A 26348-nucleotide genomic window follows, 5' to 3' on the forward strand; every position below is an offset into this window, starting at 1 on the left:
GATGCAGCGGGCAAAACAAACACCGGCTGGGCCTCGGCATCCTGCAAGCCCGGCAGTCTCAGCCCATGCTCGCCCCATCCCCAGAGCCACAGGGACGGGGGCTGGGGGGCTGGCCCGGAGCTGGGATACTGGTCCCTGGGCCGCCCATGTGCTCAGCCGCACAGCGTCCTCCGGGCGGGGAAACTGAGGCAAGGGATCCTCCGGCTTCCTCCCGGCCTTCCGGGCCTCGCCTCGTTCCTCCTCACCAGGGCAGCATGCCAGCCCCGGCTGTGAGACGGGGAAGGGCGCCGCTCGAGTCAGGGCGGCGGCTGCTATTTCTGCCTGTGAGCGGCCTTCCCTGGTACCTCCACTTGGGAGGCAGCCGGGAGGGCCGAGAAACGGGCCGAGGCTCCTTTAAGGGGCCCGCGGGGGCGCGCCCGGCCCTTTTGTCAGGGCGGCGGCGGCGGCGGCGACGCGCGCGTCAGCGTCAACGCCCGCGCCTGCGCACTGAGGGCGGCCTGCTTGTCTGCGGCGGCGGCGGCGGCAGAGAAGCCCAGCGGCGGCGCGAGCGCCCCCGGCCCGGCCCGCCCTTCACTTCCCGCGTCGGCTTCCCCGGGCTAGGAGCGCCCCCGGCCCCGCCTCGGCCCTCCCGGTCCTCGCAGCCAGGCCGTGGCCGCCCGCGTCTGCCGCCGCAATGATGATGATGGCGCTGAGCAAGACCTTCGGGCAGAAGCCCGTCAAGTTCCAGCTGGAAGACGACGGCGAGTTCTACATGATCGGCTCTGAGGTAGCCGATCCTTGCCCTCCGGGCCTCCCGGCCGGCCCGGTTCCCGCGGGAGCCTCGGGGCGGGTCTGCGCGCCGGGAACGCGCGTCTCCATTCATCGCAGAGGGCCTGCGTGTGCGTGCGCGGCCTGGCGCATCGGGGCGTGGCCTGTTGGGGCGTGGTCGGGAAGCCCCGCCCCGCCGTCTGGGCACGCCCACCCGTGTCCCGCAGGGACGCGGTGGGCGGATCGGGTCGAGAGCGTGGTCTATCGGGGCGTGGTCTATCGGGGCGTGGTCGAGCAGGCCCCGCCCCGCGCCCGGCAGTCTGGGAACGGTCACGCGTGTCCCTGGCCGCGGTGGCCCCGGGTCCGCGCGGAGTTCCACAACTCCAGCCGGACGTACAGAAACGGGGTGTTGGGTTATCCCTTGCTGCACACGGGGCGAGGAGTTGGACCCCTCGCACGCTCCCTCCTCTCCCTCGTTGCCCCAGCTGGAATCCTGAAACCGCTGATTCGAAACACCGAGCTTAGTCGGGGCTCACCCGCTTGGTGCTCTTTGACTTGGAGTTGGGCGGGTGGGCGTTCTGATCTTCCATTATCAGTGAGAAGACAGGTTGGGAGAACGATGCTTGATTTTGGATGGCTAGGGCCCAGCCAGCCCCGAGCTAGATCCATCAGCAGATGGGAGGCACCTGGCACTTCGGCTATCTTGGACTGACTCTGAGTTAGTGCAAGGGAACGAGCCCGGAACCCCTTCATCCTTACCTAAACAGTGACCTTTCAGCACTCTGTGAATCGGCTGGGTGACTGACTCTCACTGGCAGTGTGCACCAAGTATATGAAGTTCTTCTAGTGTCCCTCAGCCTTTGGCAGTCTCCGGCGTGTGCGTCCACACACATTTTAAAATTACAGATCCGCAGTTCAGATGTGCAAGCGCTGAGCAGCAGTGCCTCCCTTTTGTAGAGAGGCGAGTGCGGGTCTTGGGGAGTTACAGCAGTCACAAACGCCGACGCTTGCTTCTCCTGGCAGCAGTTTTCCGTTTTACGCATTTCACTCTTTCGTTCTTTTTTACAATTTTTTTTCCCTCTTCATGATTGAATACACTGTGAATGAATTAAGCCTCATGATGGTCACACTCAGTGAGGCTTTCGGGATTCCCTGTGACTCCCTCTGGCTTGTCTGACTTGTATTGAGTTATGAGACCCATGTTGTCAGTAGCATCAGAACTTTCTGTGTTTCCTTTCCTCACCGGTTTTTATGAAACACGGGGCTGGATGCAACGTATTTTCACATTATCACAGAAACGCTCCTCTTGACAGCTGGCCGTACTGGAGAGAGGCGCCACTGCCTGCCACGTGCCGCAGCTCAGAAAGGTCTTCGCCAGCCTGTGGGCACGGATGCGGCATGTGGTGACTGGCAGGTTAACTAAAGAAATCTTCACCCGATCTAATGGGCAGGAAAAGTGCTCGGTTTAGCATTGGCTCTGAGTCGGTGGTACTTTTGAAAATCAAGCTTGTGTTTACTGGGTGGAGCCTGGTGCCAGGTGGGCAGAGCGTGAGGAGCTCTGGCTCCAGCCTGGTGTCCACGGCACTTGTCTCGGGCATCTGATGAGATGCTTAGGCTAGACAGCTTCTGCAACTTGCCCTGCAGCACATCTTAGACTGAGAAAGACAACTGCAGTCTTGGTGAGTGAGAAGATTTGTCCTGAGATGCAGTTTATGGAGACCAGACAGCAGGAGGGAGAGGCAGTTGCCGTCCGGGGCCTGACTTTACAATGTTCAGACCTCAGGAGGCCTGGGCAGGGTTCAGGGCTAGACTGGCGTCTACTCACAGCCAGCAGCTCTTCTGACAGCAGTGGTGCTTGGCCCCCGGGCCGGTTTCCAGCAGGCGCTGGTTTCCAAGAGGTACGCCAGGCAGAGCAGTGCCCACAGCGCCCCACACCACTTGGGGTAGCAGCCTTGCGAGGGTGTCTGCAGCTGCCCCAGTCCTGCCCCCACCAGGGGCAGCCGTCATCACCACACAGAGGCACAGCCGAGAGGAGCCCAGGGGGCCTCCATACCAACACCTTCGTTTTCCATTTGGGAAACCCGGGTCCAGAGGGGGCAAAAGCTGGTGCAGGGAAAACCCAGGGGGCAGACTGAGTCCCCTAAGTTCTGAAGGGACCTCGGGAAGGGCCTAGGAGGCTGGGAAGCCTGCAGGACCTGCACGGTGGTACTGGGGGCATTAGGGTCAGTGTCTTGTCAAAAACCTCCTAGAAACTCTGTGTTTACCCCCAGATGGTAACCACGCTCAAGCCAGATAACTCGCAAGGGCCTGCCCCTGCAGCAAGGAGCAGGGGGGACGTTGTGGCCGCTCTCTCACGCTGTTCAGCAGCCGTGGTTGTGTAAATCTCTAAACTCATGAAAAATGGAGAAACTGTAAAAAAGAAAGATACTGTAGTGGGGTAGGTACATGGGAAAATAGCGGAAGTGGGTCCTTCGAGGGTGAACTTCACAGCTGATGAACATCGGTCAAGAGTAGGGAGGCTGAGAAGAGGGCAGTGTTGCCCGCTCACAGAAGAAGCCAGCACCCAGTCCAGCGACTGTCCCCTGCCACGTGATTGAGTGGCTGTTTCTGAAAAGTCGGCGAAGCAGTGGAGTTGCTTTGTCAAAACGATAGGACTAGGTTTGTTTTCGTCAAGTAAGTTGTGCTTTGAGCATCTGGCACAGGCAGGCTGTTGTTTGGGGCAGTGATGCTGTATGCAGCCAATCCAGTGATTGCTGATAAGCGCTTTTGAAACTCTTCGGAAAATTCCTTTGGTATTTCTGGTTTGAGTTTTGTTACTAAACAAAACAACAAGGGCCACGGGGGAAATTATCCTACATCTGTCTAAAATTAAAAGCCCTTTCTGGTGTTTATTACATCGTAAAAATATCAGAGTCTTAAGATAAAAGGAAGAGAGGCCTCACATTTTTGGACTGCGCCAGAGATCTTTAGTGCAAAGCCAGAGCTTCTCGGGGAGCTCTGGGGGGCCTTGTCTCACCAGCGTCTGCGTGGCCCTTCCTGAACTTGGTGCTATCGCCCGGAGGCAGAGCTTACCCCCTGCCAGTGGGCCAGGTGCGGGCCAGACCTTCGCTGCTGCGGAACCCCTGATGTCAGCAGATCGGGCTTTGCCTGCTTTCGTAGCCCGGCGCCTGCAGGCCGCGGGTGGTCTGCGTGTCACTAAGGTGGCAGAGCCTCTGCGCCAGGGCCCTTCCCTTCCCCGAGGAGCCCTGGCCCTCGTAATGAGCCTTCTCGCTTTACCCCTAGGTGGGAAACTACCTCCGTATGTTCCGAGGTTCTCTGTACAAGAGATACCCCTCGCTCTGGAGGCGACTAGCCACTGTGGAAGAGAGGAAGAAAATAGTTGCATCGTCACATGGTAAAAAAACAAAACCTAACACTAAGGGTGCGTCTTCACGAGGGTTTGTAAACCTGTTTCAAAACCACTCGCTTATGTCATGAAGATAAAACGTTTTCACCCCGGCGTGTCTTCACGGCAGTCCTGACCTTAGCGTGGCGGAGCGTCCCCGGGGTGGGGGTGGGCTCCCCGGTGCGGGTGGGGGTCCTCGGTCAGGGTGGTCGGGGTCAGGGGATGCCCGGCGGTCGGAGGGCCGGGCGGGGCGCGGGCGCGGTGAAGACGCACCGGTCTGAAAACGTTTTAGGATTGCTGTGATGCTGTGCCATCCGCGGGCGTGCGCCATCCTCACCCTCCATGCGCCCGGGCGGTGGGGCGGCCCTGGCCCCGCCCCCCTCCGGGCTTTCACCGCTTCGCTCCCCGCCCTCCCCGTCCCCACCCCCCAGCCCATCCCGTGGCACCTGGTCTGGCAGCCCGTCCGCTAGCGCTGGCTCGTGTGCATGTTTGCTCCATGCTGTGTGCCCCTGGGCCACAGGGCGCCGCCTCCGGTCCCGGGCACCAGGGCGCCCTGGGGCAACCGGCCCGCGCCCGTGTGTGTGTGTGTGTGTGTGTGTGTGTGTGTGTGTGTGTGTGTGTGTGTGTGTGTGTGTGTGTGTGTGTGTGTGTGTGTGTGTGTGTGTGTGTGTGTGTGTGTGTGTGTGTGCGTGTGCGCGCGCCCGTGTGTGTGTGTGTGTGCGCGCCCGTGTGTGTGTGTGTGCGCGCGCGCCCGTGTGTGTGTGTGTGTGTGCGCGCGCGCCCGTGTGTGTGTGTGTGTGCGCGCGCGCCCGTGTGTGTGTGTGTGTGTGTGTGTGTGTGTGTGCGTGCCTCCGGGCCCGGGCACCAGGGCGCCCTGGGGCAACCGGCCCGCGCCCGTGTGTGTGTGTGTGTGTGTGTGTGTGTGTGCGTGCGTGCGTGCCTCCGGGCCCGGGCACCAGGGCGCCCTGGGGCAACTGGCCCGCGCCCGTGTGTGTGTGTGTGTGTGTGTGTGTGTGTGTGTGTGTGTGTGTGTGTGTGTGTGTGCGCGCGCGCGTGCGCCCGGGCACCAGGGCGCCCTGGGGCAACCGGCCCGCGCCCGTCTGTGTGTGTGTGTGTGTGTGTGCGTGTGCGTGTGCGTGTGTGTGTGTGCGTGTGTGCCTCCGGGCCCGGGCACCAGGGCGCCCTGGGGCAACTCCGAAGTCTGTCAGGTGTGAGTGTGTCCGTGGCGCTGCCGTGGTCTCTCCACCGCATTCTTTTAACGCAGGAGCCGGAGCCTCTTGTCCGCGCACTGCTGTGACCTTTCAGCCCCTCCCTGGCCCTCCTGCGCCGGGTGCAGTGCCGGTCACTAACCCTGCGCCCCTAGCTGCGCTTGCGCCTGGTGAGCCTTGGCGACCGCAGGCCTGGTGCTGCCTGGGGAGCCAGCTTCCCCTGACCCCCGTCTCCACCCGGCTCCCTAGGCAAGCTGTGGTCGGGTTGCCGAGAGCTCGGGCTCCCAGGGCGCTGGCGCCGGGGCCGGGAGCTCTTGCTGCGTGTGCAGCAGCTCTTTCCAACTCTCTGGGCTCTTGTTTTAAAAGAAAAGTGTTTCTCATCCCTCATCCCATCTCCACCTCGCTTCGTGTCGTGGACTGCAGCGGTGTCAGACCTCTTCCCGCCGGCCGGCTCACTCTGGAGCCCTCCTGTCCCCAGAGGCCCTGTGGCTGGAGCCCGAGCAGGCGGCCCGGCAGGGCTTCTGGAGAAAGCCAGGGTCCAGGCCGCCCCTTTGGAAGAGGCCCGCATCGGGCAGTCGTGAGGTCCACAGCCGCTTCCCCCACCTCGTGCATGTGAGGACCTCGGTGTGCTGCGTCTCCTGGCTGCTCCTGCCCGCCGCCCGCCCGGTCTGACCGCAGCCCCATCTCTTGCAGATCATGGATACACGACCCTGGCCACCAGCGTGACCCTGCTGAAAGCCTCCGAGGTGGAGGAGATCCTGGATGGCAACGATGAGAAGTACAAGGCCGTGTCCATCAGCACCGAGCCCCCCACCTACCTCAGGTACCGCCGGCCCCCTGTGCTCACAAGCCGTCTTCTCCAGGTTTCCAAGTGTCTGTCTTTGGAATTTCTAAGAAATGTAAGCCAAGCCCTGGGTTCTGGAGAGTTGTTAAGAATGCTTTGAAAGGCAGAACAATGAGTGGCCTAGGTTCACTCCCAAAAGAAACACACAGCAGTTTTGAAGTAGAAACTTGGGTCCTTTGAAAGCACGTTTATGTTCCCAGTTGAACAGGCGAGGGTCACGGGGACGTTGCTGCTTGTGGGTAGTGTGTGTTCATTCAGACTTATCAGCAAAACTTGGACACTCTAATAGACAAGTCGATAAAGGGTGTAGAGCAGACACACGGGGGGACGGTGTTTGTCCTGCAGGATCGTTTCTAAAATGCAGAGTAAAAATAGGCGTAGCCGGCAGCATGAAGAAGCAGGGAGGGAGGGAGGGAGCTGGGCCGCTCCGCACCGTGGCTGCCCTGCGCCAGGCTCTGCGGCAGCCTCAGCCTCGTTTGGATCTACGGCCCATTCGTCTCAACAACGAGGGCCGTCCTGAACCCAGAGATACCCTTGGCGGTGTGGGAGAGTCCTGCCTGGGGGAGGCGGGTGGCAGCAGAGAGCCGGGGCTGCGTCTGTGTGCTGGGCAGGCAGACCGGCAGCGAGCCCGGGCCACATGAGTGAGGCGGGCAGCAGGCCTGCTGGCACCTTCAGCTCTCCGGGCACGAGACCCAGGGCACTGGCAGTGGGGGAGGAGGGGGAGGGGGCGGGCACGTGGACAATCCCCTTCCAGGTTTTCTTCCAACTGCACCATTGGATTCTTTTTCTAACCCCCCGCCCCGCCCCCACCACCCCCTGAAGAAGGTGGTGTGCTCACGGCCTGGCCCATTGTAGACGTGAGCGCTGCAGATGGCTTTTCTCGCCCCGGTGGTGCGGTGAGGATGGCGGCATAGCCGGGCTTCCCTAGAGAAGTCACTGGAGGAGATTCCGTGCACGTGGATGGGGCTTTGAGATCCGCACGCGCAGCCGGGAACCTTGTGTGGGGCAGTGAACGCTCCTGGCTGAGTCCATCACATGAAGGAGAGAGCTAGGCCAGTAGCCTCCGGTTACTGGGCAGTGAGAACTGCTGTGTGGCGGTGGGGCTGCAGGCAAGCCACCAGTGGGCTCCACTGTCAGGAGGCGCCTGCCCAGCACCCAGCCAGCCCCCCAGAGGGGTGGCACGCCCCCTCCCCCACACTAGCCAGGTCAGGCAGGGCCCGGATGACCCCTGGGGCTCTTGGACAGACCTCTCTGCAGTGGAAGGGAGGCTGAGTGGTGGGACTCAGATACCCGGACCCCACGTGGCGCTGCGTCGCCCCGCTCGCATGCTGCGACGTGACTTGCGTTGTCCACGTGAGGCCATCAGGCAGGAGGGGTCAGCCAGGCAGACTTGGCCTAGATACGAGAGGCTGCTGCAAGAGGGGAGCTGCCCTCGGGGGACCTGGGTGACAGCTCTGGCTGGAGACTCAATGGGGAAAAGTGTGACGGTCCACGCCCATGCTGCCCACATGGGCCCAGCGCGCCAGCTTCACCCGTGGAAGTTACAAAGGATCCGACCTCGCAGGCAACCCCCGGAGACGGGAGGCACCTGATCTGAGTGGGCACCTTTTCCCTCTTGGCCCGCAGGCCCGGAGTAGAAACTTTGAGCCAGATGGCCTGTGGCGGGGACCCCGTCTCGCCACCTCAGCTCTTGGTCCTGCCCACGTTAGCCCCGGGCCCTGTTTCCCCAGGTCTCTGGTGTCAGGGCAGGGCAGGAGATTCGGGGGGGTCCTGGCTCCCTTCGGTGTGTGGCTCCCCCCACCCCACCCCAAGCGGTGCTCCTGGGCCCAGGTGCTGGGGTGCGAGGGGCCCCCGTTGCAGAGAGGAGTGAAAAGGCCACCGCCTCTCCCCCCGCCCCCCATCCTGGAAGGGTGCTGTCTTAGCGGGAAACTGGGCGGACGTCACCGATGGTGACACGCTGTGGGACAGGGCTGCAGAGGTGAGTTGTGCAGTCGCTGGGCTGATTGCTCCCTGGGCCACCGGGGACGTGGCCCAGGGGTGACGAGCGGTCTCACAGACGGACAGCCCAGCCCGGGAGCCTCAGCTCAAAATGGCCTTTGTTATTTTCCTTGTAGTAAACGCCCCCTGTAAATTGGAGAGAAGGGCTCCCCCTGTGGGACGCGAGTTCCTTGAGTTACTTTGAGCCCCACTTTCTAGAGTATCTTCCCATCCCTGAAGGCCCAGAGGCCAGAGGCGTTACCTGTCTCAGGCTGGACTATGCGTCTGAAACAACAGCCTGATCGAAAGTGTGCAAACCCCCAGGGACTCTCAGCTGCCCGCTGAGGGCAGGGCCCCCCCCAGGTCGGCACCCTCTCTGTGTCTCCAGCCCTGGCCCCCTGCCCAACCATTAACCCGAGCCTCCTCTCTGCTGCCCTCAGGGCTCTGCTGGAAATCCGCCCCCACCCCCCTGTGAACCCTGACCTTCTTTCCTGAGTGCCCAGCCCAGCACACAGCACAAAGTGACAGCCCGTGGACTGGGCTGGGGCCTCCTGCCCTCTCCTCCCCTAAAACTGGTGACCCCGCGCAGGTGCCACTCAGAGCCTGGAGAATCGCCGCCGCGGAGCTGGGCGCACAGAGGTCCGCACAGGGGCCTGGGCCCAGCAGCGGCGCAGCGGGCGTCCACTGGCCACAACCTGGCGGCTAGGGGCAGCTTCTGGCCCGCAGGCTGAGCACATGGGTGTCCTTGTCTCCCAGGGAACAGAAGGCCAAGAGGAACAGCCAGTGGGTACCCACCCTGCCCAACAGCTCGCACCACCTAGATGCCGTGCCCTGCTCCACCACCATCAACAGGAACCGCATGGGCCGCGACAAGAAGCGGACCTTCCCGCTCTGGTGAGGGGCCTCGGCCGTGCGGCCTCCCACCTGCGGGCTGTTTCCCACTGTCTGCTCGTCGGCGGCGCCCCTGCGTCCTTGGAAAGCGGTTATCACCCCTGGGTCTAAGCGAGGGGCGCGCCTGTTTTCCTTGCCCCCCGCCGCCCCTGTCTCTTCCCTCTTCCCCATCCTAAAGGGCAGGCGTGAGCGCGGAGCTGCCTTGCTCTCCGTGCTCTGGGGCTCCCTCGGGGTCCAGGCTGCAGGCGGGGAGCCCCGGGCACCTGGCCACCGAGGCTCCCCAGCGTCCCCCCCGCCCCCGCCCGGTCAGCACCCCTCCTTCCCTGCTCCCCCAGCCGCTCCTCGACCCTCCTGCCCCTCGGCCTTTGTTCCAAGGTTTCTTCTTCTGGACACACCCTTCCTTCCCCAGGGCTGCTGGGAGAATCCTGCCTGCTCTGAGGCTTAAACCTCTCTTCCTGGGGGGAACGTCTGAGCTTGTCCCGCTGCCCAAGTCGGCAGCTCCCCTCCTGCCCCGCGTGGACCCCCACCGGCCCTGTCTCTGCCGGCTCAGCCCGTAGTGGACAGGTCCTCTCTGGGCAGGTCTCAGTGACCAGTGGTGCAGAGAGGGAGGCCCTGGGCACAGGGACACAGCCCGCTTTGCTGAGCATGCGGCCGCTTCCCTTCCAGCTTCGACGACCACGACCCAGCTGTGATCCACGAGAACGCGTCCCAGCCCGAGGTGCTGGTCCCCATCCGACTGGACATGGAGATTGACGGGCAGAAGCTGCGGGACGCCTTTACCTGGAATATGAATGGTCCGTCCGCCGCCCTGGCTGGCGTGCACTCAGCTCTGTCCGCCTGGTGTTGGGGGGTCCTGTTGTCACCAGGGGTGGGTGGCAGAGGAGGCAGGGCTGGGGGAAGCCAGGGCTGAGCGGCCTGACCTTAGGCCCCGTGGTCCACCGGCGGTTCCCCACCTCCGTCTTCGTTTCAGAGAAGCTGATGACCCCGGAGATGTTCTCAGAGATTCTCTGTGACGACCTGGATCTGAACCCGCTGACATTCGTGCCAGCCATTGCCTCCGCCATCAGACAGCAGATCGAGTCCTACCCCACGGACAGCATCCTGGAAGACCAGTCAGACCAGCGCGTCATTATCAAGGTAGGCGGCTCCCCACCTGCAGCAGGCCTGCCTTGTCCTCGGGGCTTGCGAGGTGCGGAGGTGCGTGGAGGCCTCGACGGGAGCTTGTCTGGGGTCCGTGTTGTGGGGCAGGGCTCTGGAAGGCCGTCTCTTGGGCAGCTTGTCCCAGGAGGGGCACGGGCCGACTTCTGAGGAGGACATCACGTTCTGGGCGCGTCCAGGTGCTGCTGCAGCCTTGCCAGGCGTGGAGTGGAAGCTGGGTGGTCCCAGGGGTGACCCAGCTGACGGGCAGAGCAGGGAGGGGCACGGCGAGGCGGGCACACTGCCACTCTTGTGGGCAGGCTGGGCCAGGCACACCCCATGCTGTCTCAGCAACCCCCGCAGTCCTGGGGGGCATCACGAGAAAAGAGGGGGCCGCCTGCCCCGAGCCCCCTCAAGAAGGGCTGCCTGGTGCTGAACAGTATCTCCCTGCGGTTCCGCTTTGCGTTTCCCTGTTGGTTTCTCTTTGTTCAGTGGCTCAGTCCAGCTGTTGGGGATGCATGGACTGCAGCACGCCAGGCCCTGCCCTTCACTGTCTCCCGGAGCTTGCCCAGACTCACGTCCATCGAGCCAGTGATGCCGTCCAACCATCTCATCCTCTGTCGTCCCCTTCTCCTCCTGCCTTCAATCTTTCCCAGCATCAGGGTCTTTTCCAATGAGTCAGTTCTTCGAATCAGGTGGACAAAGTATTGTAGCTTCAGCATCAGTCCTTCAGTGAATATTCAGGACTGGTCTCCTTCAGGATGGACTGGTTGGATCTCCTTGCAGTCCAAGGGACTCTCAAGAGTCTTCTCCAACACCACCGTTCAAAAGCATCAATTCTTCGGCACTCATCTTTCTTTATAGTCCAACTCTCACATTCACACATGACTCCTGGAAAAACCATCGCCTTGCCACGTAACAATTTTAAGTCTTCCAATCCATGGACGTGGGATGTTTTTCCATTTATTTATGTCTTTAATTTTTTTCAGCGTGTTTTATGTTGTTCACTGAACAAGTCTTCCATCTCCTTAAGTTAATTTCTAAGGATGCTGTTCTTTCTGATGTTATTGTAGTTTCTCCATGCTCCCTTTCTCGGGTTGCTCAGTGCTGGCATACAGAGATGCGGCTGGTTTTTGCACGTGGACATTGTGCCCTGTTACCTTGCTGAATCCTCTCGCTAGTTCTAACTGTATCTTGTTAGCGCCTTAAACTCTTCATATGAGACCCTAACATCTCGGAACAAAGATGGTTTTACTTCTTCCTTTCCAGGTGGATGCCTTGTGTTTATTTTTCCTGCCTAATTGCACTGAGTAGAAATTCCAACGCCATATTGAATCAAAGTGGCAAGACTGGGTATCCTTGGCTAGTTCCTGACCTTAGAGGAAAAGTTACCAGTCCTCTACCATTGTGGGTGATACTTGCAGTGATTTTTTGGATTGAGTTAATCTTGTAGACATAGTTTCCATCTGTTCTTAGTTTACTGAGTGCTTTTATCATGAAAGCATGCTGAATTTTGTCCAGTGCTTTTTTCCCCGATTATTGAGATGGCTGTGTGGTTTTGTCCTTTGTTCTGTTCACGTGGCTCATTGCACTGATGGGTTTACTTACTGAACCGTCCTCACGTTGCCAGAGCAAGTCCCCCCACTTAGGATTCGTGTCACCATCACATCATCTGTAACGGTGTATAACTCTGATGTGCTGCTGAGTGTAGCTTTGCTCGTGTCTGCTGAGGTTTCATATCAATGTTCACAGTGAGTATTGGTCTGTGCTTTTCCTTTCTTCCTAGTGTCTTTGTCTGGCTTTGGTGTCAAGGCAGTGAGTTATGGAGTGTTCCTTCCTCTTCGGTTTCTTGGCAGGATCTGATAAGGATTGGTGTTAGTTCTTGAAATGTTTGGTAGAATTCACCAGTAAAGCCATCAGATCCAATCTTTCTTTGTAGGGAGTTATCCATTTACCAACACATCTTCCTCAGTAGTTAATCCCTTTGCAGAGAGATAGGGGTTGTTTTCCTTACCCCAGCTAGCAGCACAGGGGCGCGGCCGAGAATGAAGGGGGTCGTTCTGGAGAGAAGGGGTGGTGAGGGTGCGGCCTGGCCCCGGAGGGGGGGCCACTCCAGCTCACGTCTGTGCTCCCGGGCCAGCTGAACATCCACGTGGGGAACATCTCCCTGGTGGACCAGTTCGAGTGGGACATGTCGGAGAAGGAGAACTCGCCCGAGAAGTTCGCCCTGAAGCTGTGCTCCGAGCTGGGGCTGGGCGGGGAGTTCGTCACCACCATCGCCTACAGCATCCGGGGACAGCTGAGCTGGCATCAGAAGACCTACGCCTTCAGGTAGGGGCTCGGACAGGTGGCCGCCCCCGCCCCCCTCTGCGGGGATGCCTCCGGGACTTCCTGGGGCCTCGGTGCCAGCTGACCGGGAGCCGCGCCGCGCGCTTGGGGGCCTGTCGCCTCCTCCCGTCCCCTGTCCCAGCGGGGACATTACTGAGACCCTCGCCTATCCCCTGGCCTTGGGCTCAGTCTTGGACAGGTCTGCCCCCGCCAAGGGGGGTCTGGAGGCCACTGCCGCCTCGTTCAGTCCACGAGCAGGCGGTGGGTGCCCCGTGGGAGCGAGGGGGGTGTTCAGGCCGCCCACAGAGCGGGGAGGGGTCTGGTCCCAGGTGCTGGCGGCAGTGGACACGGGCGGGCTCCTCGCGACCCTGGAGTGCCTTCCAATTGCCAGCAGCCCCGGGGAACCCCATCCCTTGGGCCCACTTCCACCTCGGGAGGCTTCCAAACCGGATGTTAGCCTTTACGCGGCTGTTCAAGCTGTCACCGTCCCCATGTGGAGGCCGGTACCAAGGGACCGCCCTTGACAGGGAACAGCTGAGGGAGCATGTGGGGCTGTTTGCGTCTCAGCTGCTTCTCCAGAAACCCCGGGAGGCAGCGCCCACCATGTTCCCGGGACTCTGAGCAAGTGAGGGAACAGCCGCCACACGGGGCCCCCCGCGACCACCAGCAGCCCTGGGGTCCAGGCCACAGATGGGTCCAGGCCATGCCCCAAGTCCAGTGGGAGGCCTGCTTGTGGCACCTGTCCACGCGTGGCTCATGAGCTGGGGCCAGTCTGGGGGGGGCCTCGCTTCCCAGAGCAGATCCTGAGGTCCCTGGAGGCTGACTCAGAACGCACCTCTCACTGCCGCACAGCAGGGGACTCGGAGGGGGTCCCCTCACAGGCCTGGCCGAGCCCCTCATGCTCTGACATTCAGGGGCCCTGGAGACTTTTCTACCCAGGTGGCACTACTGGTAAAGAACCCCCCGTGACAGTGCAGGAGAGACGTAGGTTCGATCCCTGGGTTGGGAAGATCCCCTGGAGGAGGGCATGGCAACCCACTCCAGTATTCTTGCCTGGAGAACCCCATGGACAGAGGAGCCTGGCAGGCTACCGTCCATGGGGTTGCAAAGAGCTGGACACGACTGAGTGACTAACACTTCTACTTTTCAAGAGTTCGTTACACATTCCAGATACAGGTACCTCACCACGTATCTGAAGATACATAGGCATGTATCTTCTCCCGTCTTGTGGGTTTGTAGTTCACTTACGTGGCAGCGTCCTTTGCAGCACAAAGGCTTGTGCCAGTGTCCAGTTCATGTTTTCTCCTCGCGTTGCTTGTGCTGCTGGTGGCATAGCTGAGAAACCGTGGCCGCCGGGTCCTGTCCCAGCACTGCTTGTTGGAAGGACTGCCCTTTCCCCATCGAGTGGGCTGGGCCCCTTGTCAAGTCAGTTGATCTTACCCAGGAGGGTGACACCGAGTTTTGTCCCCTCCTCCCGGTTGGGGAGGTGTGGAGGGGTATCACTCCCTGCAGTCTTGTTCGCATCTACCAGGTGGGCACAGCCGCGCCTCCCAGCTGGCCTGCCGCACCCGTGAGGTTGTCAAAGTGAGGTCCCGTTGAAGACGCCCCTCCGGGCCCTCTGCCTGCTCCGACACGGCCTCCCTGCTTGCACCTGGCGGGTGGTGGGAATGCAGGGTCCCAGGTGGCCTTGAGGCCCAGGAAGTCAAAGGCCCGGGAGGGTGGGCTCCTGGCTCCAGTTCCCTCCTTCCAGGCCTGAGCAGCCCTTGGTTGAGAACAACCCCCTGGGATGCAATCTTCCTGGAGCCACAGGGAGGTAAACACAGGGCCTCCTGGACCCGCGCCTGTTTAAGTTTAGAGGAAGACGTATTTGCTCCCGTTGGTGTGGGCTTGGTGAGTTTTGTGTCCGCTGCCCCCGAGGAAGGCAGCTGGGAGCCTGCAATGTGAGGAGTGACGTTTGGGTCTGCAGCGCTGGCTTCTGGATTGCCGCAGCACGATCTGGCTGGGAAGCGGCTGTCGGCAGGGGCGGCCGGGGCGGCCCAGCCACCGGCCTGGGACTCGGGGGCACCGGCTCAGGCCCCGGCCCCCACGCAGTGGGTGTGTGCTGGCTGTTTGGTGGCAGTGGTCCTCTGAAACTCCTCGCAGCAAGGACACTGTCCCCATTTTCCAGATGAGGAGTTAAAATTAAGGCCAGGGGCCTGTTTTTTCCTGTGCTGTCCCCTGGGGACCCCCACCCTCCCTCTGGGGGCTGACTCTGTAGGGCTCCCGGCAGGCTGACTCCTGGGGCCGAGCACCAGTGGCCCAGCAAGAGGCCAGAGGACCCAGAGGCCAGTGTTGCGGCTGCAGGCAGGGCAGGCGAGGGCGCAGCTGAGGCTCGCTGGCAGGCTGGGCCTGGCTCTCCAGGCAGAGGCAGCGCCTCGCCGAGGCTGATCCCCAGCCCTGAGTCCACTTCGCCAGAGGGTGTACAGACTCCTCGGATGGAGTCTGGGCGCATCTTTGAGGGGCCCCGGCATGGAGCAGCCAGGGCTTATGGCTTCTGGGCCCCGTGACGTGGGCCGAGGGGCCCCTTGTGGGCTGGTCAGAGCAGGGACCCTGGGACCCCACTCCTGGGTGGGTGGACTCCTTCGCTCTCCTTTCTCCTGGACACTGAGCGGGGCGGATAGCCCTCCTCCTCCCTGCAGCCCCACTGGGAATGGCTGGGCCCGCAGCACTGTCCTGTGGACCCCTCCCCACGTGCAGATCCGAGATGCCATGTTGGCAGCGTGCCCGGCCACCCTGTGTCGGGAGCCGGGCGCAGAAACCAGGCTCCACGTCCTGTCTGCCCGTGGGGGGTGGACACTGCTCTCTGGGGGCCTCTCCTGCAGCTGCTCTGCGAGCCGTCTACCTCTCCCGTCTTCCACAGCGAGAACCCCCTGCCCACGGTGGAGATTGCCATCCGGAACACGGGGGACGCTGACCAGTGGTGCCCGCTGCTGGAGACCCTGACGGACGCCGAGATGGAGAAGAAGATCCGCGACCAGGACCGGAACACGAGGTGCGGCCCTAGCCCCTTCCAGGGACACCCCCGGGCAAGGGGTCCCAAGCTAGCCCTCGGGCAGCTCTGACCGCAGCCCAGAGCAGGCTCACTCTCCCTGGGGAGGGGGCAGGACAGGGCGGCTTCGGGGCCCCACGCAGCAGAGCAGCCAAGGGAGGGGCTAGGGGCTCCTGCCCCCTCACTCGGTTGCCTGAGAGATCCGGGGGTCGCTGCCCTCCCCCTCCCGCAGGCGGATGAGGCGTCTGGCCAACACGGCCCCGGCCTGGTGATCACCCCGCGGAGCCTGGCTCCCAGGGAGCGTCTGGAGATCGGCCCGCCTCTCCTCCATCTTCTGGCTCGGAGGGGACCAGGCGGGGGCAGCCCGGCCATCCTGAAGAACGGGCCAGGGGCCTCCTGGTCCCCGCCGCCCAGGGACACATTCCGTCTGCTGAGCCCGTCCCCACCACCCGTCTCTGGTCAGGAGAGGCCGAGTTGAGCTGTGTTTGTTTTTTGTATAGAAGCCCCAGGCAGGGCAGCAATACTTTCTAAATAAAAAGGCAACAGGTTCTGTTTCTTCAAAGTGGTGGCACAGAGCTGAGAACAGGGGCAGCATGGCACGGGCTGGCCCCTCACCCTCCTGCGCGCACGTCCCAGCTGGGCCTCAGCAGGGCTAGGGCGCCCGCGGACTCCCCACCCGACAACCACGAGCAGGGCCAGGGCTCCACTCAGCCCTGCGAGCCGCCCCTCCTGCCCCCACCGGAGTTTGACTCCCCGTGGCTCCCACCCGCCCAGCTCAGCAAGTCCTTGGAGTCCCAGGCGGGTGGGAAGTGGTGGGGCGCAGAGGGCAGGGCCGCCTGCCAGTCCCAGCCCGGCCCCCAGCCAGGAGCCTGGCTTCTCTGTCCCTTGCAGGGGCCCCGTCCTGTGCGGGCGCTGCTGGTGGGCCTGCGGGCCTGTGCCCACCTGTTCCACTGCAGCTGGTGGGCACCACTCTGGCCACACCTCTCAGCACCCCGTGCCTGACAGGAGAGCTGGGGCCCACCTCCACCCGCAGCCGGTGCTCCGGCGGGGCCCGGTGCCAGCTCACCACGTGACCCTGCATCTTCTGTGACGTGGACGGGTCCCCACGCAACCTGGAAATGGCACCCAGGAGGGTGGCACCTGGGGGCTTCCTCCTCCCGGGACCAGGCCCCGCAGGTGACCCAGGCCCAGTTGCGTTAAGCCCGTGGGTCCAGGCCCTGGACCTTCCGTTGCTGGCACCAACATGGCAGGGGCCTCACAGTGGGAGGGGCGGAGCTCCGAGGGTTTCCAGCTGCAGGGTGGGCTGCGATGGGCCTCGCCCCTGGGCTTGGGGGTCTCGTGAGCACATCCTAGGAACACGCGCTCCAGCCTCTGCCCTCCATACAGGGCAAGGGGACGGCAGGGCTTCAGAGAGAAAGGCTCCAGGCCCAGCTGGCCTCGCAGACACTGGGCTCCCCCACTAGGGGGGATGTTCCGGCCATAGCAGGAGGTGGCCTGAGCCCCAGAGCCGGTGGGGAATGACACTGCCTGCCTCCCCTGCTGGCCAGGCGGCACCTGCCTGGGAGAGGCCCGGGGCGGGGCCTTCACCTGCCTACCCACTGCCGGGCCCGCTGCTGGGCCAGAGGTTTCACGACAACATTAAGGTCCGAGTCCACAGCGAGTCCTTTTATCCTCTGTGAAAGTGACAGCTGGCGGCCGCTGGTGCCGACCCAGGAGTAAACCACTGTGTGGACTGGTCCTCCGATGCCCGTGAGCTGGGGGCCAGGTGAGGCTCCCGCGGGCCTCAGCTGTAAGCGGCAGGGGCGGAGCTTCCCAGAGGCCTTTGCCTCAGCCACTGGACTCTGCAAACGTGACACTTGAGGCTTTGGAATCACAGAAAGGGCCTGGCCCTCTTCTGCACCTGGCCCGTCCTTCAGTGGCCTGGCTGGGAAATGAGGCAGGGGTCCCCTTGGGGGCTGCTAGTTCGGGACAGGAGGACCTAGGGAGGCGTCAACGGAGGGCCCCCACAGCCAAAGCTCAGCAAAACCCAGCATCCCAGTCCCAGCCCTGCCCGAGATCTGAGCCCCGTCAGTGGAAGCTGAAGTACGGCACAGGCAGGGCGGGGATGAGAACCCTGGCAGGGCTGCCCTCTGTGCTCAGAGCTCTGCTGGCGACCGGGCAGGTTCTGGACCCTCCCCGGGCCTCCGGCTGTGCTGCCTGTACTGGGCCGGAGAGCAGGTCAGGCTTGATGGCCCTGTCTCTCGGCCAGCAGCACGTGCCCTGCGTGGAGAGGCCGGCCGTGGCAGGAGAGCCAGTGCTGTGGGGAACAGGCTGCAGGTCACTTGTTTATTCAGGCGGGGGCCCTGGGCCCGGGCCCGGCCTCCAGGACAGGCAGCTGCGTCGCAGGCCAGGGTTGGGGGTGGGGGACCCGGCTCTGGGTGAGGTCGTCCTCACCGCTGCAGGGGTCCTGGCTGCTCCTCGGGGAGGGGCAGGTAATTGGGGTCCTCCGCTGGGGCATCCAGTAGCAGTTTCCTGTGAGGAGGGGCCCACGCTGAGCTGCAGCTGGCAGGGTACCCCCCATGGGGTGGAGAGCCATCTGGGGAGGGGGTGGGGAAGGCTGTCAGCACTCACAGGAAGCTGGGGGTCAGCAGCAGCCTCTTGCCTCCAGGCTGGTTGGGGAAGACGTCCTCCAGGAAGTAGTAGACATGGCCCACCGCGATCCCTGTGGGAGACCCACCAGTGCTGAGCGAGGCCACCCGTCACAACCCTGAAGCCCCCAGAGCATGGGTGTCCGATGCCCTGCACGGCCGGCCAGCCCAGCGTGGGGCCAGGCTTGGCCCAGAAGTGGGCAGAACCTGGGAGGAGGTCAGGCCTGAGGACATCAGAGGAACTAGAGCCGTGAAGCAGGCGCCCTGAGCCACCCATCCCCACGGGGTCGGGCCCCACACAAGTGCCAGCGAATGGGTCAGGCTCGAGGAAGTAAAACTGACAGGCTGGCTTGCTGGAGGGGCTGGAGGAGTGGGGGTGCCAGGAGTAGGGAAGAGCGGTGGGGGACAGGGAGCGGGCCAGGGCTCTGGCCCAGCACACCCAATTTGGGGCGGGCTCCCTGGACAGCAGGCTCACCCAGCAGGTCCACCAGGATGGAGTTGCCCAGCAGCATTGAGAAGCCCATGAGCGCCCAAGGCAGGAACGGCGCTTGGAAGGTGAGGAGGCCGAAGAAGTTGACCCTCACCCCAGGACTGCGGCGGCTCCACACGTACACCAGCATGGCTGTGAGGGCCTGGCCCAGGAAGAAGAGGCTGCCCAGGAGCCCCAGTAGCTGGGCCAGAGTCAAGGTCTTGTGCCCTGCCCAGGGCCCCTCTGACTTCCTAAACCCCTGAAATCAAGCTAGTTGGTTTCACTTCCCACTCTAAGACCAAATCGTGGCCTCCAGGGGCCACCTGATCCGCCCTGCCTCTCCACCTGACCCCAGCTCCCGGGCCCAGCCCTAGATCCTCCTGGCTACCTGCATTCAGGAGTCAGCCCCTGGGCACCCTGCCCTGTGGTACTTTGGGTGTAGCCCTGGAGTTCGACAGGGGCACCTGCCGCTGAGCACGTGATGTACGCTCAAAAACACCCTCAGCTCGGGGGCGCAACTCTCCCTCTGGGCCGGCGCTCAAGCAGGGCCCCAGGGCCAGCACAGGCCCGGACCCACAGGTCCCCGAGCCCAGGAAGGATACAGTCATCAGGACGCCCCCGAAGAGAAACATGAAAACGAAGTCGGCCGTGCGGCCGCGGAAGGAGCCCTCCTCCAGCATGCGGCAGTAGCGGAACCTGCGGCTTTGGTATAGGAAGCGTGCCCCTTGGAAGGGCTCAGCCTCCCCAGGCCCGCCGCCTCCCGCCCGGTCCCCCGCACCCCGCCCCGCCGCCCGCTCCCGCCTCCAGCACGGCGCAGGATACACGAAGAGCATGTTGAAGAAGAAGCTGAATCCCAGGGGCCCGAAGAAGAGGAAGTTGGTGATGAGCCTCCAAACCTGCGTGGGGTGCGGCGGGGTGGGGGGCGGTCAGGCCAGCTCTGGGCGGGAGGGGTTGGGCCAGCAAGTGCAAGGGGCGGGGCGGCCTCACCTGGAACTTCCGGAACACGAGGTGCGGGTTGAAGTAGAGCTGGAAAGGACTGAGGAGTTCCAGCTGCTGCGGAACCAGGAGATCTTAGAAACTGCCCCCCGACCCACCCACCCTGGGGGAGCGGGGGGGGGGGGGGTCCAGTCGTAACCTTGGCAACCCCCGGGGGCGGTTACCACGGCGGCGCTCCCCCACCGCGGCTCCCGGCTCACCACGGCGGCGGTGGTGAGGACGCAGGCCGCGGTGTACGTCCGCGTCACCGCCGGCACCTGCAGGAATTCGGTCGCCAGCCCCTGCCACGCCATGGACGCTTCCCAGACATCGTGGTCGGCCTGCCACGCTCTCTTAACCCGCCTCCAAGCCCCGCCCATCCGCCTTCAGCCAATCCGCACCTGCGGTGGAGCGCGCCCGCGGCTGGAGGGCGGGGCCCTGAGGCAGATAGCCAATAGGAAGAGATAGCGGAGGGACGGGGCGTGGGCGGGGCGTAACCCGGGGCCAATGAGCAGGCCCCACGATGGAGCACGTGGCGCGTGTTGTGGTACCCTCGGCGGTGGCGTGGGAGGTGTGGCCAATGAGGAGCTGAGCCCTTAGGGGACTTAGGGGCTGCCGGTAGCGGGGACACCTTGGCCCACCCTGCGGGCGAGGCTGAGGCTACGAGCACTTGTTAGAAGGGCCCCCCGCCCCCGTGAGACTGAGGGGTGCGGCCTCGCAGCCTCCCCGCCCGGCCCACCGCCCGCCGTCCCGCCGCTTCCTGGCCTCCACCCACGCAGCGTGGGTGGGGCATGGGCGGGGCGGAGCCTGGAGTTGGACCGCCCTGCTCAGCAGCCCTACCTGGGCTGGCTGGGGTCCCAGGCTGTCCTTCTCTCTGAGAACCAGAGCAGGAAGGGAGACGCTCGGCGGCTGTGTCCAAATCTCCCTGCAAGCCCAGGCCCCGCTGAAACTGCCGACTCCTTTGGGAAGCCCCAACGAGGGCCGCCAGGGGAGGAGCAGAGTGGGGACCTGCGGCACTGGTGGGACGAGAAGGTGCGGAGACCGGCTGGCGCAAGTGGACGAGCTGGAGAGAGACTCGTTACTTGGGTGGAAAAGAGAAACCCCGTGTATTCCTTCTAATGAATACAGTCCCTAGTTTATTGAGCATGGACTGTGTGCCAGGCAGTGTTCTGGATGCCTGGAGACACGGTGGCCAACAAAAGATGCTATCACTCCTGGTGTAGCCAAGGAGACCGCGGGGTCAGGGGCTTCTGCTAAGATGAGAACTAGCGTCTGCAGGACAGTGATGGTGATGAGAGTCAAGTGGAGGCTGGAGGGCTGGGTAGCCGGCCCCCTGCCAGATGGGATGATCTGGGAAGGCTCTGTGAAGAAGTGATGCTTGATTGTCACTTTAAAAAGATGCCTGTGGCTGCTGTGAGGACAGCAGAAGGCCAGAGGAATCCGGGGGCAGGCGGAGGATGCCAGGGAAGCTGGTGGCTCGGGCAGGGCAGAACCTGGAGGACCAGGAGGGACGGGATGTGGGTTTTGCCAGCAGACTAGATGGAGCTGTAAGAGAGAGTCAAGGGTGACTTGAGGGACTGAGCCACAGGGGAGATGGAAGGCAATGGTCTTTCCTGAGCTGGAGAACGCTTACGGGGAGGGCAGGCGGATGGAGCATCCTGTTCTGGCCTCACTGAGTCTAGGGGATCTATGTGACATCCGCGTGGAAAAATCCACGTGGCAGAGAGGCCAGGCAGGCGGCTCAAGTGTGGGTACCAGTCTTCAGTAGACCAATGGCCTTTGTAGCCTTGGGCCCTCATGAGATGCCCAAGGCACGAGGGCAGGCCCAGCCAGCTCGACCCTCACGAGTTAGAGAGAGAAGGTGGACAACCAGGGAGGCTGCTGCAGAGACAGGACAGGGCTGCAGGGGCCAGGCGGTGGGAGGCCTTGGGGCACGTGACCTGGAAAGTCTCTGAGATGCGCAGCCTCGCCAAGGGCCCTGGGTAACAGTGGCCACAAGGGAGAGGAAGTGTCCAGACTTTTACCAAACAGGAGCTCAACCTCGGACTCCAGTGTGGCAGGTGAGGGAAGCCCTGAGCTGGGCCCTAAGTCCCCCCAAGGAGACCAGAATGGAGACGACCAGCCAAGATGGTTATCTCTGATGGATCACGGGAGGGGTAAGAGGAGTCCCTGGGGAGTGCTCTTGGAGGTCCACTTGGGAAGGGAGGGGGAGGAAGAGGCGCGCGGATGAAGGTGGGGTGTGCATTTGGTTCAGGCATGAGGAGAGTTCAATCTTATACAGCAGGAGTCGGATCAAGGCGATTGGGAGGCTGGGCAGTGGGAGCAGGCTGAGAAACCGCTGCTCAGGCAGCCTCCGTTTCCCAGCCGAGCAGACCTAGGTCAGGCTGGAGGTGAACTTGGGGGAGCAGAGCTCACCCAGCTGGAAGTATGGCTGCAGGCCAGGGATCCAGGGCCTCAGACACCCCAGCAGGCGCCCGCCAGGCTTGAAGGAGCCGGTGAGAGGGGTCAGGCTTCCTGTGTGCATGGGGAAGGGGAGGCATTCTGGCCTGCTGGCTGTCAGCAGCAGGCGCTGGCTGGCCCTCTGCAGGGGTCAGGCGGGGCTAATGGAGGGGCCGTCATGGGATAGAGGGCCTGTCTCTCCCCTTCGACGGGGCCGATCAGGCAAGAGCCTGGTTTGCGGCTGAGGAAGCACACTCCTGGGAGGCTGGGAGCCCCGGGTAGGGGGCAGGACGTGCCGGGGACAGCACAGGTTCTACTGCAGACCTTCCGTCCTGCCTGGAGGGTCCTCTCCTGGAGAGCCCGGGGGTCCGGGACCCCCCGGGCTCCATAGGAGGCAGAGCAGGGCCTGGAGCGGGCCGTTGCCACGTGTCCGGGCTTTCCCGCCCAGCAGCAGGCCCAGGACAGGCCGCTCTGGAGGCACTGGATCCGCGGCTCCCACCCTCGGCGCCTCCAGGCGGTTCATTACAGAAAGCAGCCCCAGGCTCCACACATCCCTGGGAGCCAGGCTGACCCGGGAAGGTGGCGTGCTGGATGCTGGCGGCTTCTACCCGGTCTGTCTGTCCTGGGCAGCAGGGCCACCTCCTCGCTCCTGGGCTGAGGACTGTTGGGGAGAGGCCTGTGTTCCCTTGCTGGCCCGGGGCTCCTGCCTGCTGCAGAGCAAGGAACCCGGGGTGCCCAGGTCTGGAGACCCCCCTTCCTCCCGTCCTACAGGCGGGACAGCACCCTCTGCCTGCCCACAGTGCCCGCCTTCCTCTCAGGGCTCCCACACCAGGAGAGACCCTCGCGAGCCCCCAGCAACAACCCCGAACCCGGGGACCGTCCCTGCCCACGCCCCCTCCCACAGGGAACCCTCCAGCGCTCCCCCCACCCCTGAGTCAGCGTTCCTCTCTTGGGACGGCCCAAATCTGCCTCCTTCGTTCACTCACTTCCTTCCCTACCATCCTCAGTGTTCCATTAAAAGAGAGAGAGGGAGGGTGCTGGAAATGCCCCCCACTCCAGGAAGCCTCCCTGAAGGGACCAGAGCGCACCTGCCTTCTCTTAGGGCCCCGTGCACTCAATTTTTAAATGTTAGTTTATTCCGAACGCAGCACAGGCCCGAAGCAGAGACACGGTGAGTGCTGGGGGCGCGGAGTCTTCCTGTGGATGATGGGGCGCCCTCACGAGGACTTCCCCCTACCCCCACTGCTGTGGGTGGGCCTCACCGCAGCTCCAGCCCGCGCCCCCAGGAGCAGCTGGGTCCCGGGCGGCCCTTCCTGTCTGGGTCACGGGATATTTTTAGCACTGATTCCGGAACTCACTGGGTAGCAGCTACTCGTGGCAGGAGGGTGAAACGGACACACAGTCCAGGTGGGCTGCGTCAGGGCTGCCCAGCAGAGGGGGTGACCGGGGCCTGGCCTTCCGAGCCTGGTAGCAGACTCGACCTTCCAGGAGTCTGAGGGTCTCTGAGTGGGCTGGGGAAGGCGGGGGGCTGTCAGGGTGGAGGAGGAGGGCAGAGAGCTCGTGCAAAGGTCCCGAGGCAGCCGGAGGAACAAAGGTGGGGGTGGGGAGGGGGCTGCACGTGCTGAGAGGCTGGCCCACCGGGCCCTGCAGGCTGTGCTCTCCGTTCTGCGGGCAGCAAGGAGCCTCAGTGGGGTGAGGTCAGATGGCGGCGGGCTCTTTGGAGGAAGCCGCAGGTCAGAGAAGATGGCCACAGCCTGCAGTCACAGGCACTAGAGAGGGTGGAAGGATCCAGGAGGCAGGAGGCACAGACCTCAGTAAGCGCCCGGCCCGGTGAGGCAGCGGAGCCGGGTAGGGCCAGGCCCGGTTCAGAGACTGAGCCGCCTGCCGCCTCTGGGCTCCGGTCACGGAGTCCTGACAAGCGGCTCTGCGCCCAGCCTGCTCCCTGGCTGAGCAGTGGGGCCTGGGGCTCCCCACCCGGCCCTCGGTTGGCTGGATGAATCGGTCCCTCCCCAGCTGCCGGGCCAGCCTGACCCTCGGTGCCCAGCTGTCAGGACCCTCGGCAGGTGCCCCGCGCTCCCGCTCACCACGGTGACCACTGCCTCCAGCTGGCGCCCGGAGCAGCTGGCAGGGCCTCCCCTCCTCCGCCCGGGGCCATCTTTTGGAAGAAGATTATCTGCTTGGCCAAGTCAGCCAAGTGGCAGGGCTGGGGATGTGAGTTCCTGGAGACACGTGTGTCCCCACATGGGTCTGCCCCCCACCCCTGCCCACTGGGCTGTGTGTGGGATCTGGTCCACATGAAACCTAAGACCACGCTGTCCCATGGCCTTCCTTAGCCGTTGCCGGCCGGCCAGGACCTCAGACAGTTCCGGCCTGTGGTCTGGCAGTGACCTGGAAGGCCAGGGCCACCGTTCTGGAGCCTGTGCCCAGAACCAGTGACTCAGCGCTCAGAGAGGCTGGGAGAGGCCCGGGGCGCCACACCTCTGTCCTGGCTTGTACCCCCGACAGCCCTGCTCCCACACCCGGGAGAGGGAGCCCCAGGCCGTGTGCGGGAACAGGAACCCCGCGCCCTCAGATCCCCTGGAGACACCGCCGCAGGCCCTGCCGCCAGTTTACTCAAGACCTTCTCCCAGCCTCACCTGCCCTTCACTTGTGTGAGGTATCAGGGCCTCTTTAAAAAAAAAAAAAAAAGCAAAATTACAGATCTAAGATTAGGTATGAAAGTACCCCGTTTGCTTAGTACGGATAAACAAAACAAGCGACAAGTTCGTTAAAGGTAATAAATAGCACTTCATATCACAGCCGGAGAAAATCCCCTCCCTGGTCAGAAGCCGCGCCCAGGTCAAGCAGGTGCTGGTGAGAGAGGAGCCCCAGTTAACCAGGCCCCCGGGGAAACAGGCTGGGGTGTGGGGAAGGCACGGGGAAGGGGGAAGATGTGCCCAGGAAGGGGTGGGCTCCCTGTTCAGCTCCGTCCCAGACCTGGCCAGGTGGCCCGGCCACAGGGGACTGGCTGCTTTGGTGTTCTCCCCTCTCCCCAGCTCCACAGGCCCTGCTGGGAGGGGCCTCCCCCTGCAAGGAATGCGGGTGTCAGCGCTACAGATGCTCTAACCGCCATTCCGACCCTTCGCCTCCAGATGTGGGCACAGCTGTATTTTTAGAACGGCCAACCACAGGGACATTCTTTCCTTCTAATTAAGATGGCTTTAAATCTCCGGTCCAAAATCGCAGTCAGCTCCACTCCTCAAATATCAACGGGTGGCCAGGAGGGTTGCTCACCCGGTGGTTGCTTGAGGTTTTCCTTTCTTTCTTTCTTTCTTTCTTTCTTCTGGATTGTTAAGTTGGAAATGTGTCCCAGAACTGGAGTGGATGCCAGATCGGATGGGAGGGGAGGGGAGGGGGAGGAGGACAGAGCTGGGTCTCAGGGTAGAGTCTGCCCCCGGGGCGTGCCCTCCACACTCTTTATCTCCAGACACACCTGGTCCACAGGTGGGCCAGGTGTGTCTGGAGATAAAGAGAGGGCGGGGTACCTGTCCTCAGGATGCTGGGTGCAGGCAGTCAGTAGATACAAGTGGGGCCTGAGGACGCAGCACCTGTGCAGGGGGCAGGTCGGTTATTATGATGTCCCCATTTCACAGGTGAGCAGCCGGAGGCTGGGAGGCAGAAAGTAAGTGCTGGGGTTGCAGGGGCTCGGTTGGAATCCACCGCAACCAGGCCTGTTGCCGGCCTGCTGAGCTTCATGATGGCTCACTGCCCACCTTGGCAGCCTGGTGACCAAGGTCAGCTGGCCTCTGAGCTCCGCCCAGTGCCCAATCTGGAGGCTCCTGGTGTGGAGTAGAGATGCCAGCCCAAGTGGGAAGGCCACAAGGAGGAGGGGCCTTGGAGCAGCCCGGAACAGCTCCTGAGCCCTTTCTGGAAGGCACCGTTGACCAAGAAGGACACTGAGGTCAGAGGGGGCAGTCAGGTCAAAGGCGTTCGGCCCACCGGTGGTCAGGGGCAGTAGGGGCCCAGCCGCCACTCCACCTGAAGATGGGCGCCCAGCTGACCGGCTGAAGGACAGACCAGGGCCTCTGGGGTCCAGCCTGGGCCCTGGCTCCAGGCCTTAGGCCTCTGCCCAGACTCCTGTCCCATGACCTCATGGATCAGCGAGGGAAGGCACGCAGCGAGGCAGAGGCAGGGTGGGCTGGCTAGCAGACCTCCCAAGCCCCGCCAAGACCCTGGCTTACCGGCCCGGCCGGGCGCGGGCTGGGTGCGCAGGACAGAGAAAGCGAAATCACCCGGGGATCGCGGAACCGGGGA

The 26348-nt window shown here is 63.1% G+C and overlaps 2 protein-coding genes across 3 annotated transcripts; one reads left to right on the forward strand and one right to left on the reverse strand.

Moving 5' to 3' along the window:
• The first annotated feature begins 599 nt into the window (after positions 1-599).
• Positions 600-16071, forward strand: SMARCB1 (SWI/SNF related BAF chromatin remodeling complex subunit B1). Of its 2 annotated transcripts, none has more exons than XM_068989686.1 (9): positions 600-766; positions 4030-4168; positions 6034-6163; positions 8918-9055; positions 9719-9846; positions 10023-10189; positions 12330-12520; positions 15417-15548; positions 15778-16071. In XM_068989686.1, the coding sequence occupies exons 1-9, from the start codon at positions 674-676 to the stop codon at positions 15815-15817; spliced, it is 1158 nt and encodes a 385-aa protein (XP_068845787.1). In that variant the 5' UTR covers positions 600-673; the 3' UTR covers positions 15818-16071. The 2 variants fall into 2 exon arrangements, with proteins under 2 accessions (XP_068845787.1, XP_068845788.1); XM_068989687.1 differs by having other exon boundaries at positions 4030-4141.
• Positions 16072-17974: 1903 nt separating this feature from the next.
• DERL3 (derlin 3) lies at positions 17975-19930 on the reverse strand. Its single transcript, XM_068989688.1, has 7 exons — positions 19838-19930; positions 19629-19694; positions 19464-19537; positions 19244-19337; positions 18648-18843; positions 18156-18246; positions 17975-18056 (listed from the first exon to the last, which is right to left on the reverse strand). The coding sequence occupies exons 1-7, from the start codon at positions 19928-19930 to the stop codon at positions 17975-17977; spliced, it is 696 nt and encodes a 231-aa protein (XP_068845789.1).
• Between the last annotated feature and the right edge of the window lie 6418 nt (positions 19931-26348).

This window comes from Capricornis sumatraensis, chromosome 17 (genome assembly GCF_032405125.1).
Source record: "Capricornis sumatraensis isolate serow.1 chromosome 17, serow.2, whole genome shotgun sequence".
NCBI lineage: Eukaryota > Metazoa > Chordata > Mammalia > Artiodactyla > Bovidae > Capricornis > Capricornis sumatraensis.